Genomic DNA, 21377 nt, shown 5'->3' with positions numbered 1-21377 from the left:
TCGCACGCCTCGCACGAGGGGCACCCATGGGTGCTGGGCGCCCGCCACCCACGTGCAACACCCTCGCCCGCCCCCGAAAACTCCTCTTTTACCCCACCCATGGGTGCTCGTGGGCGTCGGAGTCGCTCCGGCGCCTCGCACGCCTCGCACGAGGGGCGCCCATGGGTGCTGGGCGCCCGCCACCCACGTGCAAGACTGTCACCCACCTCCCGAAACGCCCGTTCTGCAGCACCCATGGGTGCCGGCACCCTCGGGACCCCCTCGCCCCTCGCACGCCCCTCGCACGCCTCGCACGAGGGGCACCCAAGGGTGCTTGGAGACCCGTCACCCACGTGCAAGACCTTCACCCGCCTCCCAAAATGGCCGTTCTGCAGCACCCATGGGTGCTGGCACCCGTGGGATCCCCTCGCCCCTCGCACGCCCCTCGCACGCCTCGCACGAGGGGCACCCAAGGGTGCTTGGAGACCCGTCACCCACGTGCAAGGCCCTCGCTCGCCTCCCAAAATGGCCGTTCTGCAGCACCCATGGGTGCTGGCACCCTTGGGACCCCTTCGCCCCTCGCACGCCCCTCGCACGCCTCGCACGAGGGGCACCCAAGGGTGCTTGGAGACCCGTCACCCACGTGCAAGACCTTCACCCGCCTCCCAAAATGGCTCTTCTGCAGCACCCATGGGTGCTGGCACCCTTGGGACCCCTTCGCCCCTCGCACGCCCCTCGCACGCCTCGCACGAGGGGCACCCAAGGGTGCTTGGAGACCCGTCACCCACGTGCAAGGCCCTCGCTCGCCTCCCAAAATGGCTCTTCTGCAGCACCCATGGGTGTTGGCACCCTTGGGACCCCCTCGCCCCTCGCACGCCCCTCGCACGCCTCGCACAAGGGGCACCCAAGGGTGCTTGGAGACCCGTCACCCACGTGCAAGACCTTCACCCGCCTCCCAAAATGGCTCTTCTGCAGCACCCATGGGTGCTGGCACCCTTGGGACCCCCTCGCCCCTCGCACGCCCCTCGCACGCCTCGCACGAGGGCCACCCAAGGGTGCTTGGAGACCCGTCACCCACGTGCAAGACCTTCACCCGCCTCCCAAAATGGCTCTTCTCCCCCACCCATGGGTGCTGGCACCCGTGGGACCCCTGGCCCCCCTGGCCCCGCCCCTGGCCCCGCCCCTGCCCGCCCCGCCACCTTGACGTTGTGCATGTTGATGACGTTGCCGCAGTCGTCCAGGTACTGCTTGAGGTCCTTGTCCTGCGCCCCCGAAAAAGCGGGGGGGGGGGGGGACACCCCAAAAAACAGCCGGGTTTGGGGGGGTCCTGGGCGACCCCCCGAGGGGCTCCGGGGTTGGGGGGGGGGTCGCGAGGGGTTTCGGGGGGTCGCGGAGGGGATTTTGGGGGGTCCCGGGGGGGGATTTTGGGGTCCCGGAGGGGATTTTGGGGGGTCCCGGAGGGGATTTTGGGGTCCCAGGGGGATTTGGGGGGACCCGCGGGGGATTTTGGGGTGCTGGGGTAGATTTCGGGGCGCTGGGGGTATTTTGGGGCGCCGGGGCAGATTTCGGGGTGCCGGGGGCAAATTTGGGGGCCCCAAGGAGGATTTTGGGATGCCGGGGGCAGATTTGGGGTCATCAAGGAAGATTTTGGGGCGCCAGGGGGATTTTGAGGTGCTGGGGGGCAGATTTTGGGTGCTGAGGAGTCGTTTGGGGGCGCCGGGGGCAGATTTTGGGGCGCCAGGGGCAAATTTTGGGGCGCCGAGGAGGATTTTGGGGTGCTGGGGGCAGATTTCGGGGCGTTGGGGGCAGATTTTGGGTCATCAAGGAAGATTTTGGGGCGCTGGGGGATTTCGGGGTGCTGGGGTGGCAGATTTTGGGGTGTCGGGGGCAGATTTGGGGTCATCAACGAAGGTTTTGGGGTGCCGGGGAGATTTCGGGGTGCTGGGGGCAGATTTTGGGGTGCCGGGGGCAGATTTGGGGTCATCAAGAAAGGTTTTGGGGCACCGGGGGGATTTCGGGGTGCCGGGGGGATTTCAGGGTGCCGGGGGCAGATTTCGGGGTCATCAAGGAAGATTTTGGGGCGCCGGGGGAATTTTGGGGTGCTGGGGGCAGATTTTGGGGTGCCGGGGGCAGATTTGGGGTCATCAAAGAAAATTTTGGGGCGCCGGGGGGATTTTCGGGGGTGCTGGGGGGCAGATTTTGGGGCGTCGGGGCAGTTTTCAGGTCATCAAGGAAGATTTTGGGGCGCCGGGGGGATTTCGGGGTGCTGGGGGCAGATTTTGGGGTGCTGGGGGCAGATTTGGGGTCATCAAGGAAGATTTTGGGGCGCTGGGGGGATTTTCGGGGTGCTGGGGGCAGATTTTGGGGTGTCGGTGGCAGATTTGGGGTCATCAAGGAAGATTTTGGGGCGCCGGGGGGATTTCGGGGTGCTGGGGCAGATTTTGGGGCGTCGGGGCAGTTTTCAGGTCATCAAGGAAGGTTTTGGGGTGCCGGGGGATTTCGGGGTGCTGGGGGCAGATTTTGGGGTGCTGGGGGCAGATTTGGGGTCATCAAGGAAGATTTTGGGGCGCTGGGGGGATTTCGGGGTGCTGGGGGCAGATTTTGGGGTGTCGGTGGCAGATTTGGGGTCATCAAGGAAGATTTTGGGGCGCCGGGGGGATTTCGGGGTGCTGGGGGCAGATTTTGGGGTGTCGGTGGCAGATTTGGGGTCATCAAGGAAGATTCTGGGGACCCCGGGGGGATTTTGGGACCCGGGGGGCAAATCTGGGGGCACTGGGGGCAGATTCAGGACCCCGGGGGCAAATTTGGGGGCACCGAGGAGCCATTTTGAGGCACCGAGGCGCCATTTTGAGGTGCCGAGGCGCCATTTCGAGGCCCCAGGGGCAGATTTGGGGGCCCGGGGGCAGTTTTGAAGGCCCCGGGGGTATTTGGGGACCGGGGGGGCAAATTCGGGAGCACCGGGGGCAAATCTGGGGGCCGCCGGGGGCAGATTCAGGACCCCAGGAGCAAATTTGGGGGCACCGAGGAGCATTTTTGAGGCGCTGAGGCGCCATTTTGAGGCACCAAGGAGCCATTTTGAGGCCCCGGGGGCAGTTTTTGAGAGCGTCGGGGGCAGATTTTGGGACCCCGGGGGTATTTGGGGGCCTCAGGGGCAAATTCGGGGGTACCGGGGGCAAATCTGGGGGCCGCCAAGGGGCAGATTCGGGACCCCAGGGGCAAATTTGGGGGCACCGAGGAGCCATTTTGAGGCACCGAGGCGCCATTTTGAGGTGCCGAGGCGCCATTTCGAGGCCCCAGGGGCAGATTTGGGGGCCCGGGGGCAGTTTTGAAGGCCCCGGGGTATTTGGGGACCGGGGGGCAAATTCGGGAGCACCGGGGGCAAATCTGGGGGCCGCCAGGGGCAGATTCAGGACCCCAGGAGCAAATTTGGGGGCACCGAGGAGCCATTTTGAGGCACCGAGGAGCCATTTTGAGGCCCCGGGGGCAGTTTTGAGAGCGTCAGGGGCAGATTTTGGGACCCTGGGGGTATTTGGGGACCCCGGGGGCAAATCTGGAGGCGCCGGGGGCAGATTCAGGACCCCGGGGGCAAATTTGGGGGCACCAAGGAGCCATTTTGAGGCGCCGAGGCGCCATTTTGAGGCCCTGAGGCGCCATTTTGAGGCGCCGAGGCACCATTTCGAGGCCCCAGGGGCAGATTTGGGGGCACCGGGGGCAGTTTTGAAGGCCCCAGGGGTATTTGGGGACTGGGGGGCAAATCTGGGGACCCTGGGGGCAAATCTGGGGGTACCGGGGGCAAATTCAGGACCCCAGGGGCAAATTTGGGGGCACCGAGGCGCCATTTTGAGGTGCCGAGGCGCCATTTTGAGGCCCTGAGGCGCCATTTTGAGGCGCCGAGGCACCATTTCGAGGCCCCAGGGGCAGATTTGGGGGCACCGGGGGCAGTTTTGAAGGCCCCAGGGGTATTTGGGGACTGGGGGGCAAATCTGGGGACCCCTCGGGGGCAAATCTGGGGGTACCGGGGGCAAATTCAGGACCCCAGGGGGCAAATTTGGGGGCACCGAGGCGCCATTTTGAGGTGCCGAGGCGCCATTTTGAGGCTCTGAGGCGCCATTTTGAGGCGCTGAGGCGCCATTTTGAGGCCCCGGGGGCAGATTCGGGGGCCCCGGGGGCAGTTTTGTGGGGCGCCGGGGGTATTTAGGGACCCCGGGGGGGTATTTAGGGGCGCCGGGGGGGTATTTGAGGGGGACAGATTTCGGGGGGGGCCTCACCAGGTACTCGAAGACGAGGGTGAGCGAGGTCTCGGTGTGGATGATGTCGTGCAGCGTCACGATGTTGGCGTGTTTCAGGTCCTTGAGCAGCGACACTGCGGGCAGCGGGAGGGGGGGGCGGAGCCCTCGCGTGAGGCCCCGCCCACCCGCGCAAGGCCCCGCCCCCCGTGTGACAAAACCCCGCCCCCCGGGGTGACATTGCCCCCCTCTGGGGCGGAACTGCCCCCCCACGGCACGAAATTGCCCCCCCACCGGGGTCATTGTTTGCCCCCCCGTGTGAAGCCCCGCCCCCTGGTGTGAGGCCCCGCCCCCTCGTGCAAGGCCCCGCCCCCTCGTGCGGCAAAAACCCACCCTCCGGCGCAAAATTGCCTCCCTCCGGTGTGAAATTCCCCTCCCCCGTGCGAGGCCCCCGCCCCCCATGCGAGGCCCCGCCCCTCGTGCGAGGCCCCGCCCCCTCGTGCGAGGCCCCGCCCCTTGCACGACAAAAACCCGCCCCCAGCGTGAAATTGCCCCCCGTGGCGTGGAAATTGCCCCCCACTGGGCTCATTACTCACCCCCCCCCCCGTGCAAGGCCCCGCCCCCGGAGTTAGGCCCCACCCCCTCGTGAAAGGCCCCACCCCCTCGTGCCACAAAAAAACGCCCCCCCGGGCACAAAATTCCCCCCCCGGGGTGGTTACTCACCCCCCTGTGGCGAGGACCCGCCCCCTGGTGTTAGGCCCCGCCCCCTCGTGAAAGGCCCCGCCCCCTTGTGCCACAAAAAAACGCCCCCCGGTGCAAAATCCCCCCCCCGGGGTGGTTACTCGCCCCCCTGTGCGAAGCCCCGCCCCCTCGTGAAAGGCCCCGCCCCCTCGTGCCACAAAAAAACCACACCCCCAGCGCAAAGTTCCCCCCCGTGCGAGGCCCCCCGCCCCCTCGCGCGAGGCCCCGCCCCCTCGTGCCACAAAAACCCACCCCCTGGTGCAAAACTCCCCCCCCCCCGGGATAGTTACTCGCCCCCTGCGAGGCCCCGCCCCCTCGCACAAATCCCCGCCCCCTGGTGCGAGGCCACGCCCCCTCGCGCGAAGCCCCGCCCCCCCGGGGCGCAAGCCCCACCCCTCGCGGATGGCGGTGCAGGGCGCCCCCTCCTCGTGCTCCAGGCGGATCTCCTTCAGGGCGACGAGGTTCTCCGTGAGCTTGCTGCGGCCCTTGTACACCGTGGCGTAGGTGCCCTGCGGGGGGGGGACACCGATTCGGGGCGAAAAAACCCCAAAATCGGGCAAATCCAAATCGAGAAATCCTTCCCCGACGCGGAAACCCCCCAAACTCAGCGATCCCCCCCCAAAACGGGACCTTCTCACAACCCCATAGCGGGAAACACCCCAAAAGAGGGGGGAAAATCCCTAAATTGTGGGCCGCAAATTTGGGGGGAAACAAGCCAAAATTGGTCAATGGGAATTTAGAAACTCCCTTCAATGTGGAAAATCCCCAAATTGAGGGATTCTGCCCCAAAACGGGGCCCTTCCCACATCCCCATAGCGCTAAAAGCCCCCAAAAGGGGGGGGGAAACCCCAAATTTGCGGATTATAAATTTGGGGGGAAACAAGGCAAATTGGTCAGTGGGGATTAGAAACTTTCCTCCATGTGGAAAATCCCCAAATTTAGCGATTCTGCCCCAAAACGGGGCCTTGCCACATCCCCATAGTAGGAAATACCCCAAAAAAGGGGGAAAATCCCTAAATTGTGGACCAAAAATTTGGGGGAAAAAAGCCCCAAAACGGTCAATGGGAGTTTGGGGACTCCCCCTCAACGTGGAAAATCCCCAAATTGAGGGATTCTGCCCCAAAACGGGGCCTTGCCACATCCCCATAGCGCTAAAAGCCCCCAAAAGGGGGGGAAACCCCGAATTTGTGGATCATAAATTTGGGGGGAAACAAGGCAAAATTGGTCAATGTGAGTTTGGGGACTCCCCTTCAACGTGGAAAATCCCCAAAGTGAGGGATTCTGCCCCAAAATGGGGCCTTCCCACATCCCCATAGAGGGAAATGCCCCAAAAAAGGGGGAAAATCCCTAAATGGTGGACCAAAAATTTGGGGGAAAACAAGCCAAAATTGGTCAATGGGAATTAGAAACTCTCTTCAATGTGGAAAATCCCCCAATTTAGTGGTTCTGCCCCAAAACGGGGCCTTGCCGCATCCCCATAGTGGGAAATGACCCAAAAGGGGAGAAAACCCTGAATTTGTGGATCGTAAATTTGGGGAAAACAAGCCAAAATTGGTCAATGGGAATTTAGAAACTCTCCTCAATGTGGAAAATCCCCAAATTCAGCGATTCTGCCCCAAAACGGGGCCTTGCCCCATCCCCATAGCGGGAAATGCCCCCAAAAGAGCGGAAAACCCTGAATTTACGGATCGTAAATTTGGGGGGAAACAAGCAAAATTGGTCAATGGGAATTTAGAAACTCTCCTCCATGTGGAAAATCCCTAAATTTGGGGATTCTGCCCCAAAACGGGGCCTTGCCGCAGCCCCATAGCAGGAAACTCTTAAAAATGGAGAAAAGCCCCTAATTTATGGAGCCAAAATTTGAGGGAAAAAAAGGCAAAATTGGTCAATGGGAATTAAGAAACTTTCCTCAATGTGGAAAATCACCAAATTTAGCGATTCTGCCCCAAAATGGGGCCTTGCCACATCCCCACAGCAGGAAATGCCCCCAAAAGGAGGGAAAGCCCCGAATATGTGGATCTTAAATTTGGGGGGAAAAAGCCAAAATCGGTCAATGGGAATTTAGAGACTCTCCTCAATGTGGAAAATCCCCAAATTGAGCGATTCTGCCCCAAAACGGGGCCTTGCCGCCTCCCCATAGCGCTAAAAGCCCCCAAAAGGGGGGAAAACCCCAAATTTGTGGATCATAAATTTGGGGGAAAACAAGGCAAAATTGGTCAATGGGAGTTTAGAAACTTTCCTCAATGTGGAAAATCCCCAAATTTGGGGATTCTGCCCCAAAATGGGCCCTTCCCACATCCCCATAGCGGAAAACGCCCCTAAAAAGGGGGGAAACCCTGAATTTGTGGATCATAAATTTGGGGGAAAACAAGCCAAAAATGGTCAATGTGAATTTGGGGACCAACCTCAATGCGGAAAATCACCAAATTTAGTGATTCTGCCCCAAAACGGGGCCCTGCCACATCCCCATAGCGAGAAACACCCCAAAAAAGGGGGAAAAACCCCTAAATCGGAGACCCCCAATTTGGGGCAAAACAACCCCAAAACGGTCAATTGTGAATTCAGGGACCCCCCCAAAATGTGGAAAACCCCCAAATTTAGGGATTCCGCCCCAAAACGGGGCCCCTCCCCCCACCCGCCGCCCTCCGATTCGGGGCAAAACGCCCCAAATTCCAGCCCCCCCCCCCACACACAGCGTTTCGGAAACGCCGGAAACGGGGGGGGAAAAAACACGATTTTGGGGGGAAAAACCCCGATTTTGGGAAAAAAACCCGATTCGGGGGGGAATCGCCCCAAATCCGGGTGCCCCCCCCCGCCCCGGTGCATGCTGGGAAGGCCCCACCCACCTCGCCCAGTTTGTCCAGTTTGACGTAGGTCTCCAGTTTGCCGAAGCCGATCTCGGACTGGGAGGGGGGAGAGAGGCGTTACTGGGGGGACTGGGAGGAACTGGGATGAACTGGGAATGATTTGGGGGGAACTGGGATGAACTGGGATGAACTGGGAGGGATTTGAGGGGGAACTGGGATGAACTGGGAGGGACTGGGGGGAACTGGGAGGGATTTGGGGGGGACTGGGATGAACTGGGAGGGGACTGGGGGGAACTGGGATGAACTGGGATGAACTGGGGGGAACTGGGGGGAACTGGGAGGGATTTGAGGGGGAACTGGGATGAACTGGGAGGGACTGGGGGGACTGGGAGGGATTTGGGGGGGAACTGGGATGAACTGGGAGGGACTGGGAGGGACTGGGAGGGATTTGGGGGGGACTGGGATGAACTGGGAGGGACTGGGGGGAACTGGGAGGGATTTGGGGGGGAACTGGGATGAACTGGGAGGGACTGGGGGGACTGGGAGGGATTTGGGGGGGACTGGGATGAACTGGGAGGGACTGGGGGGAACTGGGAGGGATTTGAGGGGGAACTGGGATGAACTGGGAGGGACTGGGGGGAACTGGGAGGGATTTGGGGGGGAACTGGGATGAACTGGGAGGGACTGGGGGGACTGGGAGGGATTTGGGGGGGAACTGGGATGAACTGGGAGGGACTGGGAGGGACTGGGAGGGATTTGGGGGGGACTGGGATGAACTGGGAGGGACTGGGAGGGACTGGGAGGGATTTGGGGGGGACTGGGATGAACTGGGAGGGACTGGGAGGGATTTGGGGGGGAACTGGGATGAACTGGGAGGGACTGGGGGGACTGGGAGGGATTTGGGGGGGAACTGGGATGAACTGGGATGAACTGGGAGGGACTGGGAAGGATTTGGGGGGACTGGGATGAACTGGGAGGAACTGGGAGGGATCTAGGGGCAACTGGGATGAACTGGGAGGAACTGGGATGAACTGGGAGGGACTGGGGGGACTGGGGGGGGGGAACTGGGACACCCCAAACAACATCAAACACAACCCCCCTTCATACTGGTCTATACTGGTTTATACTGGTCCGTACTAATCCATACTAGTCTTTACTGGTTTATACTGGTTTGTACTGGTTTGTACTGGTTTGTACCAGGGAGACGCGGCGCAGGCGGCGGCTCAGGGGCCGCTCGAACAGAGGGCTGCAGGGGGGGGCCTGGCTCTGCCCGGGGTCCCTAGTGGCTTATACTGGTTTGTACTGGTCCATACTGGTTTGTACTGGTTTATACTGGTTTATACTGGTTCGTACCAGGGAGACGCGGCGCAGGCGGCGGCTCAGGGGCCGCTCGAACAGGGGGCTGCGGGGGGGGGGGCCTGGCTCTGCCTGGGGTCCCTAGTGGCTTATACTGGTCTATACTGGTTTATACTGGTTTATACTGGTTTGTACTGGTTTGTACTGGTTTGTACTGGTTTGTACCAGGGAGACGCGGCGCAGGCGGCGGCTCAGGGGCCGCTCGAACAGGGGGCTGCGGGGGGGGGCCTGGCCCTGCCCGGGGTCCCTAGTGGCTTATACTGGTCTATACTGGTCTATACTGGTTTATACTTGTTTGTACTGGTTTATACTGGTTTGTACTGGTTTGTACCAGGGAGACGCGGCGCAGGCGGCGGCTCAGGGGCCGCTCGAACAGAGGGCTGCAGGGGGGGGCCTGGCCCTGCCTGGGGTCCCTAGTGGCTTATACTGGTCTATACTGGTTTGTACTGGTTTGTACTGGTTTGTACTGGTTTATACTGGTTTATACTGGTTTGTACCAGGGAGACGCGGCGCAGGCGGCGGCTCAGGGGCCGCTCGAACAGGGGGCTGCGGGGGGGGGCCTGGCTCTGCCTGGAGTCCCTAGTGGCTTATACTGGTCTATACTGGTTTGTACTGGTCTATACTGGTTTGTACTGGTTTATACTGGTTTGTACTGGTTTGTACCAGGGAGACGCGGCGCAGGCGGCGGCTCAGGGGCCGCTCGAACAGGGGGCTGTGCAGCGTCAGCCGCTCCAGGCAGCCCTCGGGCAGGCGGATGTCGGCCGGCAGCGACAGGCGCTTGTTCAGGTCCTGCCGGAAAAGGGAAGGGGAAAAAATCCCGGAATTCCGACCCAAAACGACCCCCAAATCCCATATCCCCTTCAAAAGAACCCAAAAATCCCCTTAAAATAACCCAAAATCCCCTTAAAATAACCCCAAATCCCCTTAAAATAACCCACAACCACCTTAAAACCATCTAAATTTCTCTTAAAATAATCCAAAACCCCTTAAAATAACCTAAAGTTCCCTTAAAACAACCAGAAATCGCCCCAAAATGACCCAAATCGCCCCCAAAATGACCCAAATCGCCCCCAAAATGACCCAAATATCCCTCAGAACAACCCAAATCCACCCCAAAATGACCCAAACCCACCTAAAATGACCCAAATCACCCCAAAATGACCCAAATCCCCCCCAAAACGACCCAAAACTCTCCTCCAAAATCCCATATCCCCCTCAAAATAACCCAAACTCCCTTAAAATAACCCAAAATCCCCCCAAATGACCCCAAATTCCCCCCAAATCCCATATCCCCCTCAAAATAACCCAAAACCCCCTTAAAATAACCCCAAATCCCCGTAAAATAACCCAAAACCCCCTTAAAATAACCAGAAATTGCCCCAAAATGACCCAAATCTACCTAAAATGACCCAAATCCACCCCAAAAATGACCCAAATATCCCTCAAAATGACCCAAAATCGCCCCAAAACGACCCAAAATTGCCCCAAAACGATCCCAAATGCTCCTCCAAAATCCCACATCCCCCTCAAAATAACCCCAAACCCCCTTAAAATAACCCAAAACCCCCTTAAAATAATCTAAGTTTCTCTTAAAATAATCCAAAACCTCCTCAAAATAATCTAAAACCCCTTAAAATAACCTAAAATTTCCTTAAAAAAAACAGAAATCGCCCCAAAATGACCCAAATCCACCTAAAACGACCCAAATCACCCCAGAACGATCCAAATATCCCTCAGAATGACCCAAATCGCCCCCAAACGACCCAAAATCGCCCCAAAACGACCCAAAATGCTCCTCCAAAATCCCATATCCCCCCAAAATAACCTAAAACTCCCTTAAAATAACCCAAAATCCCCCCAAATGACCCCAAATTCCCCCCCAATCCCGTATCCCCCTCAAAATAACCCAAAATCCCCTTAAAATAACCCCAAACCCCTGTAAAATAACCTGAATTTCTCTTAAAATAATCCAAAACCTCCTTAAAATAATCTAAAATCCCTTAAAATCACCAGAAATCACCCCAAAAGGACCCAAATCCACCCAAAAATGACCCCAATATCCCTCAAAATGACCCAAATATCCCTCAAAATGACCCAAATCACCCCCCAAATGACCCCAATCACCCCCAAAATGACCCCAAATCCCCCCGAACCCCTATAGAGCCCTATAGACCCCCCCAAACCCCTACAAAACCCCTACAGAACCCCTATAGACCCCCATAGCCTCCATAGACCCCCCCCAAATCCCCCCAGGACCCCCCCCAGGACCCCTATGGACCCCCAGAACCCCCCCAGACCCCCCCAGGACCCCTATAGACCTCCATAACCTCCCCCAAGACCCTTATAGGCCCCCAGAACCCCCCCCCCCGAACCCCCATAGACACCCATAGCCCCCCTCACAGAACCCCTATAGGTCCCTATAGACCCCCATAGCCCCCCCAGGACTCCCCCAAGACCCTCATAGGCCCCCCCAGGACCCCTATAGGCCCCTATAGAACCCCGTAGCCCCCCCACGACCCCCTAGACACCCATAAACCTCCCCAGGACTCCCATAACCCCCCCCAGGACCCCTATAGCCCCCCAAGACCCCCCCCAAGACCCTTCTAGGCCCCCCAGGGCCCCCATAACCCCCCCAGGACCCCTATAGGCTCCTATAGACCCCTATAGACCCCCCCACAACCTCCACAGCCCCCTCTAAATCCCCCCCAGATGCCACTCGGATCCCCATAGCCCCCCCCCCAGGACCCCTATAGACTCCCTTAACCCCCCGGAGCCCCCCAGGACCCCTCTGGGCCCCTATAGCCACCCCCAGGACCCCTATAGCCCCCCATATCCACCCCCAAGACCCTTATAGGCCCCCCCAGACCCCTATAGACCCCCAGGACCCCTCCGGGCCCCTATAGCCACCCCCAGGACCCCTATAGATCCCCATAGCCTTTCTCCAGTACCCCTATAGACCCCTATAGCTGCCCCCAGGACACCCATAGCCCCCATATCCACCCCCAAGACCCTTCTAGGCCCCCCCAGGACCCCCAGAACCCCCCAGGACCCCTATAGCCACCCCCAGGACCCCTATAGACCCCCCTAGCCCCCCTCCAGGACACCTATAGACCCCCATAGCCTCCTCCCAGGACCCCCGTAGACCCCATATCCCCCCCAAGACCCTTATAAGCCACCCCAGGACCCCCACAACCCCCCCAGGACCCCTATAGGCTCCTATAGACCCCTATAGCTGCCCCCAGGACCCCTATAGACCCCCATAGCCCCCCCAAGACTCCTAGAGACCCCCATAGCCTCCTCCCAGGATCCCCACAGCCCCCCATATCCCCCCCAAGACCCTTATAAGCCCCCCCAGGACCCCTATAGACCCCCAAGACCCCCCCAGGACCCCTCCGAGCCCCTATAGACCCCTATAGCCCCCTCCAGGACCCCTACAGACCCCCATAGCTTCTTCCCAGGACCCCCATAGCCCCCCATAACCCCCCCAAGACCCTTATAAGCCCCCCCAGGACCCCTATAGACCCCCAGGACCCCTATAGACCCCTATAGCCCCCCCCAAGACTCCTATAGCCCCCCATAGCCTCCTCCCAGGACCCCCATAGCCTCCCATATCCCCCCCAAGACCCTTATAGACCCCTATAGACCCCCAGGACACCCCCAGGACCCCTATAGCCCCCCCAAGGACCCCTATAGACCACCATAGCCTCCTCCCAGGACCCCCATAGCCCCCCATATCCCCCCCAAAACCCTTATAGGCCCCCCCAGGACAACCTATAGACCCCCAAGACCCCCCCAGGACCCCTCCGGGCCCCTATAGACCCCCCCAGGACCCCTATAGACTCCCATAACCTCCTCGCAGGACCCCCACAACCCACCATATCCCCCCCAAGACCCTTATAAGCCCCCCCAAGACCTTTCTAGACCCCTATAGACCCCCAGGACCCCCCCAGGACCCCTATAGATGCCCCCAGGACCCCTATAGACCCCTATAGACATCCCCCAAGACTCCTATAGCCCCCCACAGCCTCCTCCCAGGACCCCCATAACCCCCCATATCCCCCCCAAGACCCTTATAAGCCCCCCCAGGACCCCTATAGACACCCATAACTCCCCCAGGACCCCTCCGGGCCCCTATAGACTCCCCCGGGACCCCTACAGACCCCCATAACCCCCCCAGGATCCCTATAGCCCCCCATAGCCTCCTCCCAGGACCCCCATAGCCCCCCATATCCACCCCCAAGACCCTTATAAGCCCCCCCAGGACCCCTATAGACCCCCAGGACCCCTATAGACCCCTATAGACCCCTATAGGCGCCCACCTCGGAGGAGATCTTGCGGGCGGGGTGCGGGCGCAGGCGGACGCGCACGGGCGACGCCACCTCGTCCGACGACGTCCCCGACGCCGGGTCGCTCTCGCCGTCCGAGCCCATGCGGCCCTCGTCCGCCGCCCCCTCTGCGGGGCCGGGGGGGGGTCAGGGAGCCCCAAAAACGCCCAAAATCACCCCAAAAACGGACTCGGCGACCCCAAAAACCCCCAAAATGACCCCAAGAAACCTAAATTGACCCCAAATTGACCCAAAACCCACCTGGGAACCTCCTGGGTGAGGATGGGGGGCCCCTTGGTGGCCACCTGCTCTGGGGGGGCAGGAGGGAGTCAGGACACCCCAAAAACACCCGAAATCACCCCAAAAATGGACTCGGCAACCCCAAAAACCCCAAAATCACCCCAAAAACACACCTGGCGCCCCCAAAAACCCCCCAAACGGCCCCAAATCGCCCCAAAACCCACCTGGCTGGGAACCTCCTGGGTGAGGATGGGTGGCCCCTTGGTGGCCACCTGCTCTGGGGTGGCCGGGGGGGGGTCAGGGAGCCCCAAAAACGCCCCAAATCACCCCAAAAATGGACTCAGCAACCCCAAAAACCCCCAAAATCACCCCAAGAAACCTAAATTGACCCCAAATTGACCCAGATTGACCCAAAACCCACCTAGGAACCTCCTGGGTGAGGATGGGGGGCCCCTTGGTGGCCACCTGCACTGGGGGGGCTGGGGGGGTCAGAACACCCCAAAACCACCCAAAATCACCCCAAAAATGGACTCAGCAACCCCAAAAACCCAAAATCACCCCAAAAATACTAAATTAACCCAAAATTGCCCCAAATCGTCCCAAAACCCACCTGGGAACCTCCTGGGTGAGGATGGGGGGCCCCTCGGTGGCCACCTGCTCTGGGGGGGCCAGAGGGTGTCAGCACACCCCAAAACACCCAAACTCACCCCAAAAATGGGCTCGGCGACCCCAAAAACCCCCAAAATGACCCCAAGAAACCTAAATTGCCCCAAAATTGACCCAAATTGACCCAAATTGACCCAAATTGACCCAAATTGACCCAAATTGACCCAAATTGACCCAGAACCCACCTAGGAACCTCCTGGGTGAGGATGGGTGGCCCCTTGGTGGCCACCTACTCTGGGAGGGCCAGAGGGAGTCAGGACACCCCAAAACACCCGAAATCACCCCAAAAATGGACTCAGTGACCCCAAAAACCCCCAAAATCACCCCAAGAAACCTAAATTGACCCAAAATTGACTCAAAATGCCCCAAATTGACCCAAACCCCCCCGGGAACCTCTTGGGTGAGGCCGGGTGGCCCCTGGCGGCTGCCTGCTCTGGGGGGGCTGGGGGGGCTGGGGTGCCCCAAAAACGCCCAAAATCACCCCAAAAATGGACCCGGTGACCCCAAAAACCCCCAAAATGACCCAAAGAAACCTAAATTGACCCAAATTGACCCAAAACCCACCTGGGAACCTCCTGGGTGAGGATGGGGGGCCCCTTGGTGGCCACCTGCTCTGGGGGGGCTGGAGGGAGTCAGGACACCCCAAAAACACCCGAAATCACCCCAAAAATGGACTCGGCAACCCCAAAAACCCCAAAATCACCCCAAAAACACACCCGGCGCCCCCAAAAACCCCCAAAACGGCACCAAATCGCCCCAAAACCCACCTGGGAACCCCCTGGGTGAGGCCGGGTGGCCCTTGGTGGCCACCTGCTCTGGGGGGGCCGGGGGGGTCTGGGTGACCCAAAACCGCCCAAAATCACCCCAAAAATGGACTCAGCAACCCCAAAAACCCCCAAAATCACCCCAAGAAACCTAAATTGACCCAAAATTGCCCCAGATTGACCCAAATTGACCCAAAACCCACCTGGGAACCTCCTGGGTGAGGATGGGGGGCCCCTTGGTGGCCACCTGCTCTGGAGGGGCCGGGGGGGGGTGTCAGGGAGCCCCAAAACTGCCCAAAACCACCCCAAAAATGGACTCGGTGACCCCAAAAAAACCCAAATCACCCCAAAAATGGACTTGGAGCCCCCAAAAACCCCCGAAACGGCCCCGAATCGCCCCAAAACCCACCTGGGAACCTCCTGGGTGAGGATGGGGGGCCCCTTGGTGGCCACCTGCACTGGGGGGGCTGGGGGGGTCAGAACACCCCAAAAACACCCAAAATCACCCCAAAAACAGACTCGGCAACCCCAAAAAACCCAAAATCACCCCAAAAACACACCCGGCACCCCCCAAAATCCCCCAAAACGGCCCCAAATCGCCCCAAAACCCACCTGGGAACCTCCTGGGTGAGGACGGGTGGCCCTTGGTGGCCACCTGCTCTGGGGGGACCGGGGGGGTCTGGGTGACCCCAAAACCACCCAAAATCACCCCAAAAATGGACTCAGCAACCCCAAAAACCCCCAAAATTACCCCAAGAAACCTAAATTGACCCAAAATTGACCCAAATTGACCCAAATTGACCCAAACCCCCCCCGGGAACCTCTTGGGTGAAGCCGGGTGGCCCCTGGCGGCTGCCCGCTCTGGGGGGGCTGGGGGGGGCTGGGTGCCCCAAAAACGCCCCAAATCACCCCAAAAATGGACCCGGTGCCCCCCAAAACCCCCAAAATGGCCCCAAAATGCCCCGAATCACCCCCAAAACCCCCCTGGGAATACCATGAGTGAGGCCGGGGGGGTCAGGGAGCCCCAAAAAGGCCCAAAATCACCCCAAAAATGGACCCGGCGCCCCCCAAACCCCCCCAAAATGACCCCAAATAACCCAAACTGCCCCAAAATCGCTCCAAATCACCCCAAAACCGACCGCTCCCTTCCGGTCCCCTCCTCAGCCCCTCCCTTACGGCCCCGGAGAAGCCCCGCCCCTCGCTCGCCGCTGATTGGCCGCCCGCCCAGCTCCTTCCCACCAATCACGGCCCCTCCCGCTATTGGGCGGGGCCGGCCCGGGGGAGGGGGGGCGGGGCCGGGCGCGAAGGCGCCTCCTGCCCGCGGGCTGCGCGGTGGGGCGGGGCTATGCTAATGACGCCTTAAAGGAGCAGGCACCACTTTAAAGGGCTGCAGGCGGCTTTGGTAACAGGCTGGTAAAAAATAAAAGGTCTTAAAGGGACGGTGAACCGCGGCTTCTTAAAGGGGCAGAGCACAAAAAACAGAGTCAGCCGGAAGGAAATCTTAAAGGCAAAGTCCGACGCGGATTAAATACAGCCAGATACAAATACTCTTAAAGGCATCAGTCCCCAAAGTTTTAAAGATGCATATAGTTTTCTTTAACTTCTTAAAGGGGCAGGCACCCATTTCGGTGCCCAGCATGGCCATCTTAAAGGGGCAGGTGCCACACCAGCTTCTTAAAGGGGTGGGCAACTCCTGTCAAGCACTACTGCAGCTCCTTAAAGGGGCAGGCACCTCTTGGCCATCTTAAAGGGGCAGACACCACCCCCAGCTTTTAAAGGCACAGACATCTGCCCCCCCAGCCCTGGTGTCTTAAAGAGGCAGGCAGCGCCCAGACTCTTAAAGGGGCAGATGCATCCTGCAACCCAGACTCTTAAAGGGGCAGGCGCTCCCCCACAACTGTCTTAAAGGGGCAGATGGCCTCCACCAAGAATCATCTTAAAGGAGCAGAAATCATCGCTGTCTCTTAAAGGGGCAGGCACCACCTCAGTCCCTGCCTTAAAGGTACAAACGCCACTGCAGGGCCTTAAAGGGGCAGGCGCCCTCATCTATCCTCAGCGTTGTGCTCTTAAAGGGGCAGACACTGACGCAACCTCCCAGTGCGGCTCTCTTAAAGGTGCAGTGCCCCTCACTGGCATTTTAAAGGGCCAGGCAAGCCCCTCCAAACCCCCTTAAAGGGGCAGGCACCTCCCTGAGCCCCCGCCAACCATCTTAAAGGGACAGGCACCTGCCTCAAAATCCCCAAATGCCTGTCTTAAAGGGACAGGCACCACCTTCAGCTCTTAAAGGGGCAGACACATCATCCCTACAATCAGTGATCTTAAAGGTGCAGGCACCTCTCCAGCCACCTTAAAGGGGCAGGGCCCCATGGAATGACCATCTTAAAGGGGCGGGCACTGCAGCAGCCTCGCATGCACCTGCCTCAAACCTGGCCAAAAACCATCTTAAAGGGGCAGGCGCACACCTGAAACCCCGCCCCCAACCTTCTTAAAGGGGCAGGTGCCCATTTAAAAACTCCACCACAATCTCCTTAAAGGGATGAGCACAAGTGCAACCTCTTAAAGGGGCAGCAACACACGTCAAACCACAGCCCAACCATCTTAAAGGGGCAGATGCACACCTCAAACCCCACCCCGATCATCTTAAAGGCACAGGCGCCTCCTGCAGCCCCCCGCTATCTTAAAGGGGCAGGCACCACCACAATCTCTTAAAGGGGCAGGCACTAGCCTCAAGCCCCCACCCCAACCATCTTAAAGGGGTGAGCACTTCCCTAGCATCTGCCATCTTAAAGGGGCGGGCGCCTCCCGCAGCCCCCAGCCGCCTTAAAGGGGCGGGCGCCTCCCACAGTCCCCCTGCTCCCGGTCCAACTTAAAGGGGCAGGGCCCCATGGAACTGCCATCTTAAAGGGGCGGGCACTGCACACCTGAAACCCCACCCCTAACCTCCTTAAAGGGGCAGGGGCCCCACATCAAGCACCCTCCTCTTAAAGGGGCAGGCATCCATCTCAAGCCCCACCCCCGCATCTTAAAGGGGCAGGTGCCCATCTGAAAACTCTCACACAATTTCCTTAAAGGGATGAGCACGGGCGCAGTCTCTTAAAGGGGCAGGCGCACACCTCAAACCCCACCCCCACCATCTTAAAGGCGCAGGCACCTCCCTCAACCTCCAGCCATCTTAAAGGGGCAGGCGCCTCCCTCGCCCCCGCCGCCTTAAAGGGGCGGGTGCCTCCCTCGCCCCCGCCGCCTTAAAGGGGCGGGCGCCTCACCCCCGCCGCCTTAAAGGGGCGGGCGCCTCCCTCACCCCCGCAGCCTTAAAGGGGCGGGCGCCTCCCTCACCCCTGCCGCCTTAAAGGGGCGGGCGCCTCCTGCAGCCCCCACCGCCTTAAAGGGGCAGGCGCCTCCCTCACCCCCCACAGCCTTAAAGGGGCAGGCGCCTCCCTCGCCCCCACAGCCTTAAAGGGGCGGGTGCCTCCCTCGCCCCCACGGCCTTAAAGGGGCGGGCGCCTCCCTCGCCCCCGCCGCCTTAAAGGGGCGGGCGCCTCCCTCACGCCCCGCCCCCCCCGCCTTAAAGGGGCGGCGCAGGGGCTCACCAGTGTCGCTGCCAGGCCCCTCGTCGCGGGGTTCGCCGAGGCCGCGGTCGCCGGGCCGGCCGCCCCGCAGCGTCATGGAGAGCTGCCGCTTGATCTTCTTCATCCGGTCCATGGCAGCGGTGCTGCTGGGGAGGGGGGGGTGTCAGGGGGCGGGGCCCGGACGCCTGGGCCCCCTCTGACAGCTGGGGGGGGGGGGGGGGACCCGGACGCCTGGGTCCCTTTGGGTCACTGGGGTGCGGGGGGCCTGGATGCCTGGTCCCCTTTAAGAGCCTTGGGGGGGGGCTCGGACGCCTGGGCCCCTTAAGAGCATTGGGGGGGGGGAAACCCGGACACCTGGGCCCCTTTAAGAGCCTGGGGGGGGGGCCCGGACGCCTGGGCCCCTTTGGGTCACTGGGGGGGGGGGGCCTGGATGCCTGGGCCCTTTAAGAGCCTTGGGGGGGGGAACCCGGACGCCTGGGCCCCTTCAGAGCCTGGGGGGAGGGGGGGGAACCCGGACGCCTGGGCCCCTTTGGGTCACTGGGGGGGGGGGGGCCCGGACGCCTGGGCCCCTTCACAGCCTGGGGGGGGGGGGGGGAGTAAAGAGGTCAGAGGCGAGGCGGGGGGGGTCAAGGGTCATAGGTCACCCCGGGGGGAGGTCAGAGGTCACCGCGGGGCCTTACCCCGCTGTCAGCGGCTCGGCGGCGGGTCCCAATAGTCCTCGGCCATGGCCGGCGGCGGCGGCGGCAGCGGCCGGTTGCGGCCTGCCGGGGGCCCCCAGCGCCGCCGGTAAAGGGGGAGGATTGAGGGGGGGGTGGCGGAGGGGGGGGGCAGGGAAACGGCTGCCGCTTCCCCCCCCCCGTCCTGCGGTCAAAACTCGCCCGGCCCCGTTAACGGCACCGGCGGCGGCGCCTCCCCCCCCCCCCCCCGCCGCGGCCGCCACCCGCCCTGCGACTGCGCCGCGGCGCCGCCCGCCCGCGCTCCACCCCCCTTCCCGCCCCGCCCCGCGCGGGCCGAACCATTCCGCCCGCGGGGGGAGGGGGGGGAAGCGGGAGCAGCGCCACCGCCTCTCTGCTTTCTTTTAATTATCATTTTTTATCACAGCCGCTCCTTCATTTTTTTAACCCCGATTTAGTGTCTCTTTCTCTCCCCTTCTGTGGGGACGGCGGCTCTGCGGGGACGGGGGGACGGAGCGGTGCTGCCGGCCGCCCCCCCCTCCCCCGGCGTCGCCGGTGGTACGGCCCGAGCTGGAGGCGGTTGGGCGGTACCACAGCGCGCGGGGGGGGGGGGGAACGTTGGAAGCGCCGCTCGGCCGCGCTCTAAGGGAACAGCGACGAGGGGGGCAACTCAGCGTCACTGCCGTGACGTAGAAATCGGCGCTGTTACGTATTTCCGGCTGTTTTCTGCGCTGGGAAGGAGGCGGGGGGGGTGAGGCTGCTTTACCCCCCCTCCCGCCGCGCGACGTGGTACATCCCGCCTCCCCCCCCCCCCGCCACAGCGGGGCGCCTCAGCGGGCGCCACAAAATGGCGGCGCGCGGGGCGATACCATCGCTGAGGCGGCGCAGGGGGGTGGGGAACGGGACGGACGGATGCCGCCACGTCGGGGCCCCCTTTCGGGGGGGGGCGGTGAGGAGGGGGGGGAACCCCCATGGCGACCCCTCCCTTTAAGAACGAAAAGCGGTTTAAATGCGGCTGTGGAAAAGAGGGAGGGGAGGGTGGCGGATCCGTGTCGTCCCCCCCCGCGGCGGAGCGGAATGGTGCGGCCCGGGTGGGAGGGGGGGCGGCGCGCAGCGAGCGGTTGGGCGATACCAACCGAGCAGCGGGAGGGGGGGGGAGAAGGGGGGAAATAACGGGATTTAACGGGTTTCCCCCCAAACGAAATGGCGCCTTTTTATTATAGGGGGGGGTCTCGCCGTTTGCTCCCTCCCCCCGCGTCGGGCAGCACCGCGAGGGAAGCGGGGGGGAAGGGGGGGAGATTAGTGTACACCCCCCCCGTGCTCCCCCACCCCTCACGGGGAATGGTGCAGCCCGCGGCGGCCGCTCTGCCCCTCCCTCCCTGCTGCCGGGGGGCGGGGCGAGATCGGGCCACGCCCCCTCCGTGCTGTGCCGAGGTGGGGGGGGGGGAGCTGCGCTCGGACGCCTGGGCCCCTCATGGTGGGGGGAGGGGAGCTGCCCGGACGCCTGGGCCCCCCGGACGCCTGGGCCCCCTGGAAATGGGGGGGGCTGCAATGGGGGTTCCCGGACGCCTGGGCCCCTCGGACGCCTGGGCCCCCTGGAAATGGGGGGGAGGGGGGAGGGGGAGAAGGGCCCGGACGCCTGGGCCCCGGGAGGTGGGGGAGGGGCCAGCCCCAAGTAGGTCAGAGCCCGGCGGGGGGGCCCCTCCCCCGCCCCGGCCGCCATCTGCCGCCCCTCCCCCCGCCCGGGCCCCGCCGGGGCCTTAGCGTGACCTTAGCGTGTCCAATGCGCCCTTAGCGTGACCTTAGCATGTCCGTGAGCCCCGGCGTGTTCTTAGTGTGTCCCTGTCACCTTAGCGTGTTCCTAGCGTGTCCTTAGCATGTTCCTAGCGTGTTCTCCTCTCCTTAGCGTGTCCTTAGCGTGTCCGTGTGCCCTTAGCATGTCCTTAGTGTGTCCCTGTGGCCTTAGCATGTTCCTAGCGTGGCCTTAGCGTGTCCGTGTGCCCTTAGCATGTTCTTAGCGTGTCCCCGTGGCC

General features: G+C 61.6%; 1 protein-coding gene across 1 annotated transcript in view; it reads right to left on the bottom strand.

Annotated features, from left to right (window-relative positions):
* Positions 1 to 19480, bottom strand: part of LOC136995262 (cyclin-dependent kinase 16-like) — a 30493-nt gene extending 11013 nt beyond the window's left edge. Inside the window, exons 1-8 of the mRNA XM_067315126.1 lie at positions 19351 to 19480; positions 18692 to 18813; positions 13429 to 13562; positions 9773 to 9898; positions 7793 to 7849; positions 5342 to 5455; positions 4248 to 4343; positions 1167 to 1241 (exon numbers count right to left, since the gene is read on the bottom strand). Coding sequence (XP_067171227.1) covers positions 1167 to 1241; positions 4248 to 4343; positions 5342 to 5455; positions 7793 to 7849; positions 9773 to 9898; positions 13429 to 13562; positions 18692 to 18803 — 714 coding nt within the window. The 5' untranslated portion in view covers positions 18804 to 18813; positions 19351 to 19480. The remainder of the gene's footprint in view (positions 1 to 1166; positions 1242 to 4247; positions 4344 to 5341; positions 5456 to 7792; positions 7850 to 9772; positions 9899 to 13428; positions 13563 to 18691; positions 18814 to 19350) is intronic.
* Positions 19481 to 21377: the final 1897 nt, after the last annotated feature.

Source organism: Apteryx mantelli, chromosome 42 (assembly GCF_036417845.1).
Source record: "Apteryx mantelli isolate bAptMan1 chromosome 42, bAptMan1.hap1, whole genome shotgun sequence".
Classification (NCBI taxonomy): domain Eukaryota; kingdom Metazoa; phylum Chordata; class Aves; order Apterygiformes; family Apterygidae; genus Apteryx; species Apteryx mantelli.
This window is presented reverse-complemented; position numbering and strand designations above follow the sequence as displayed.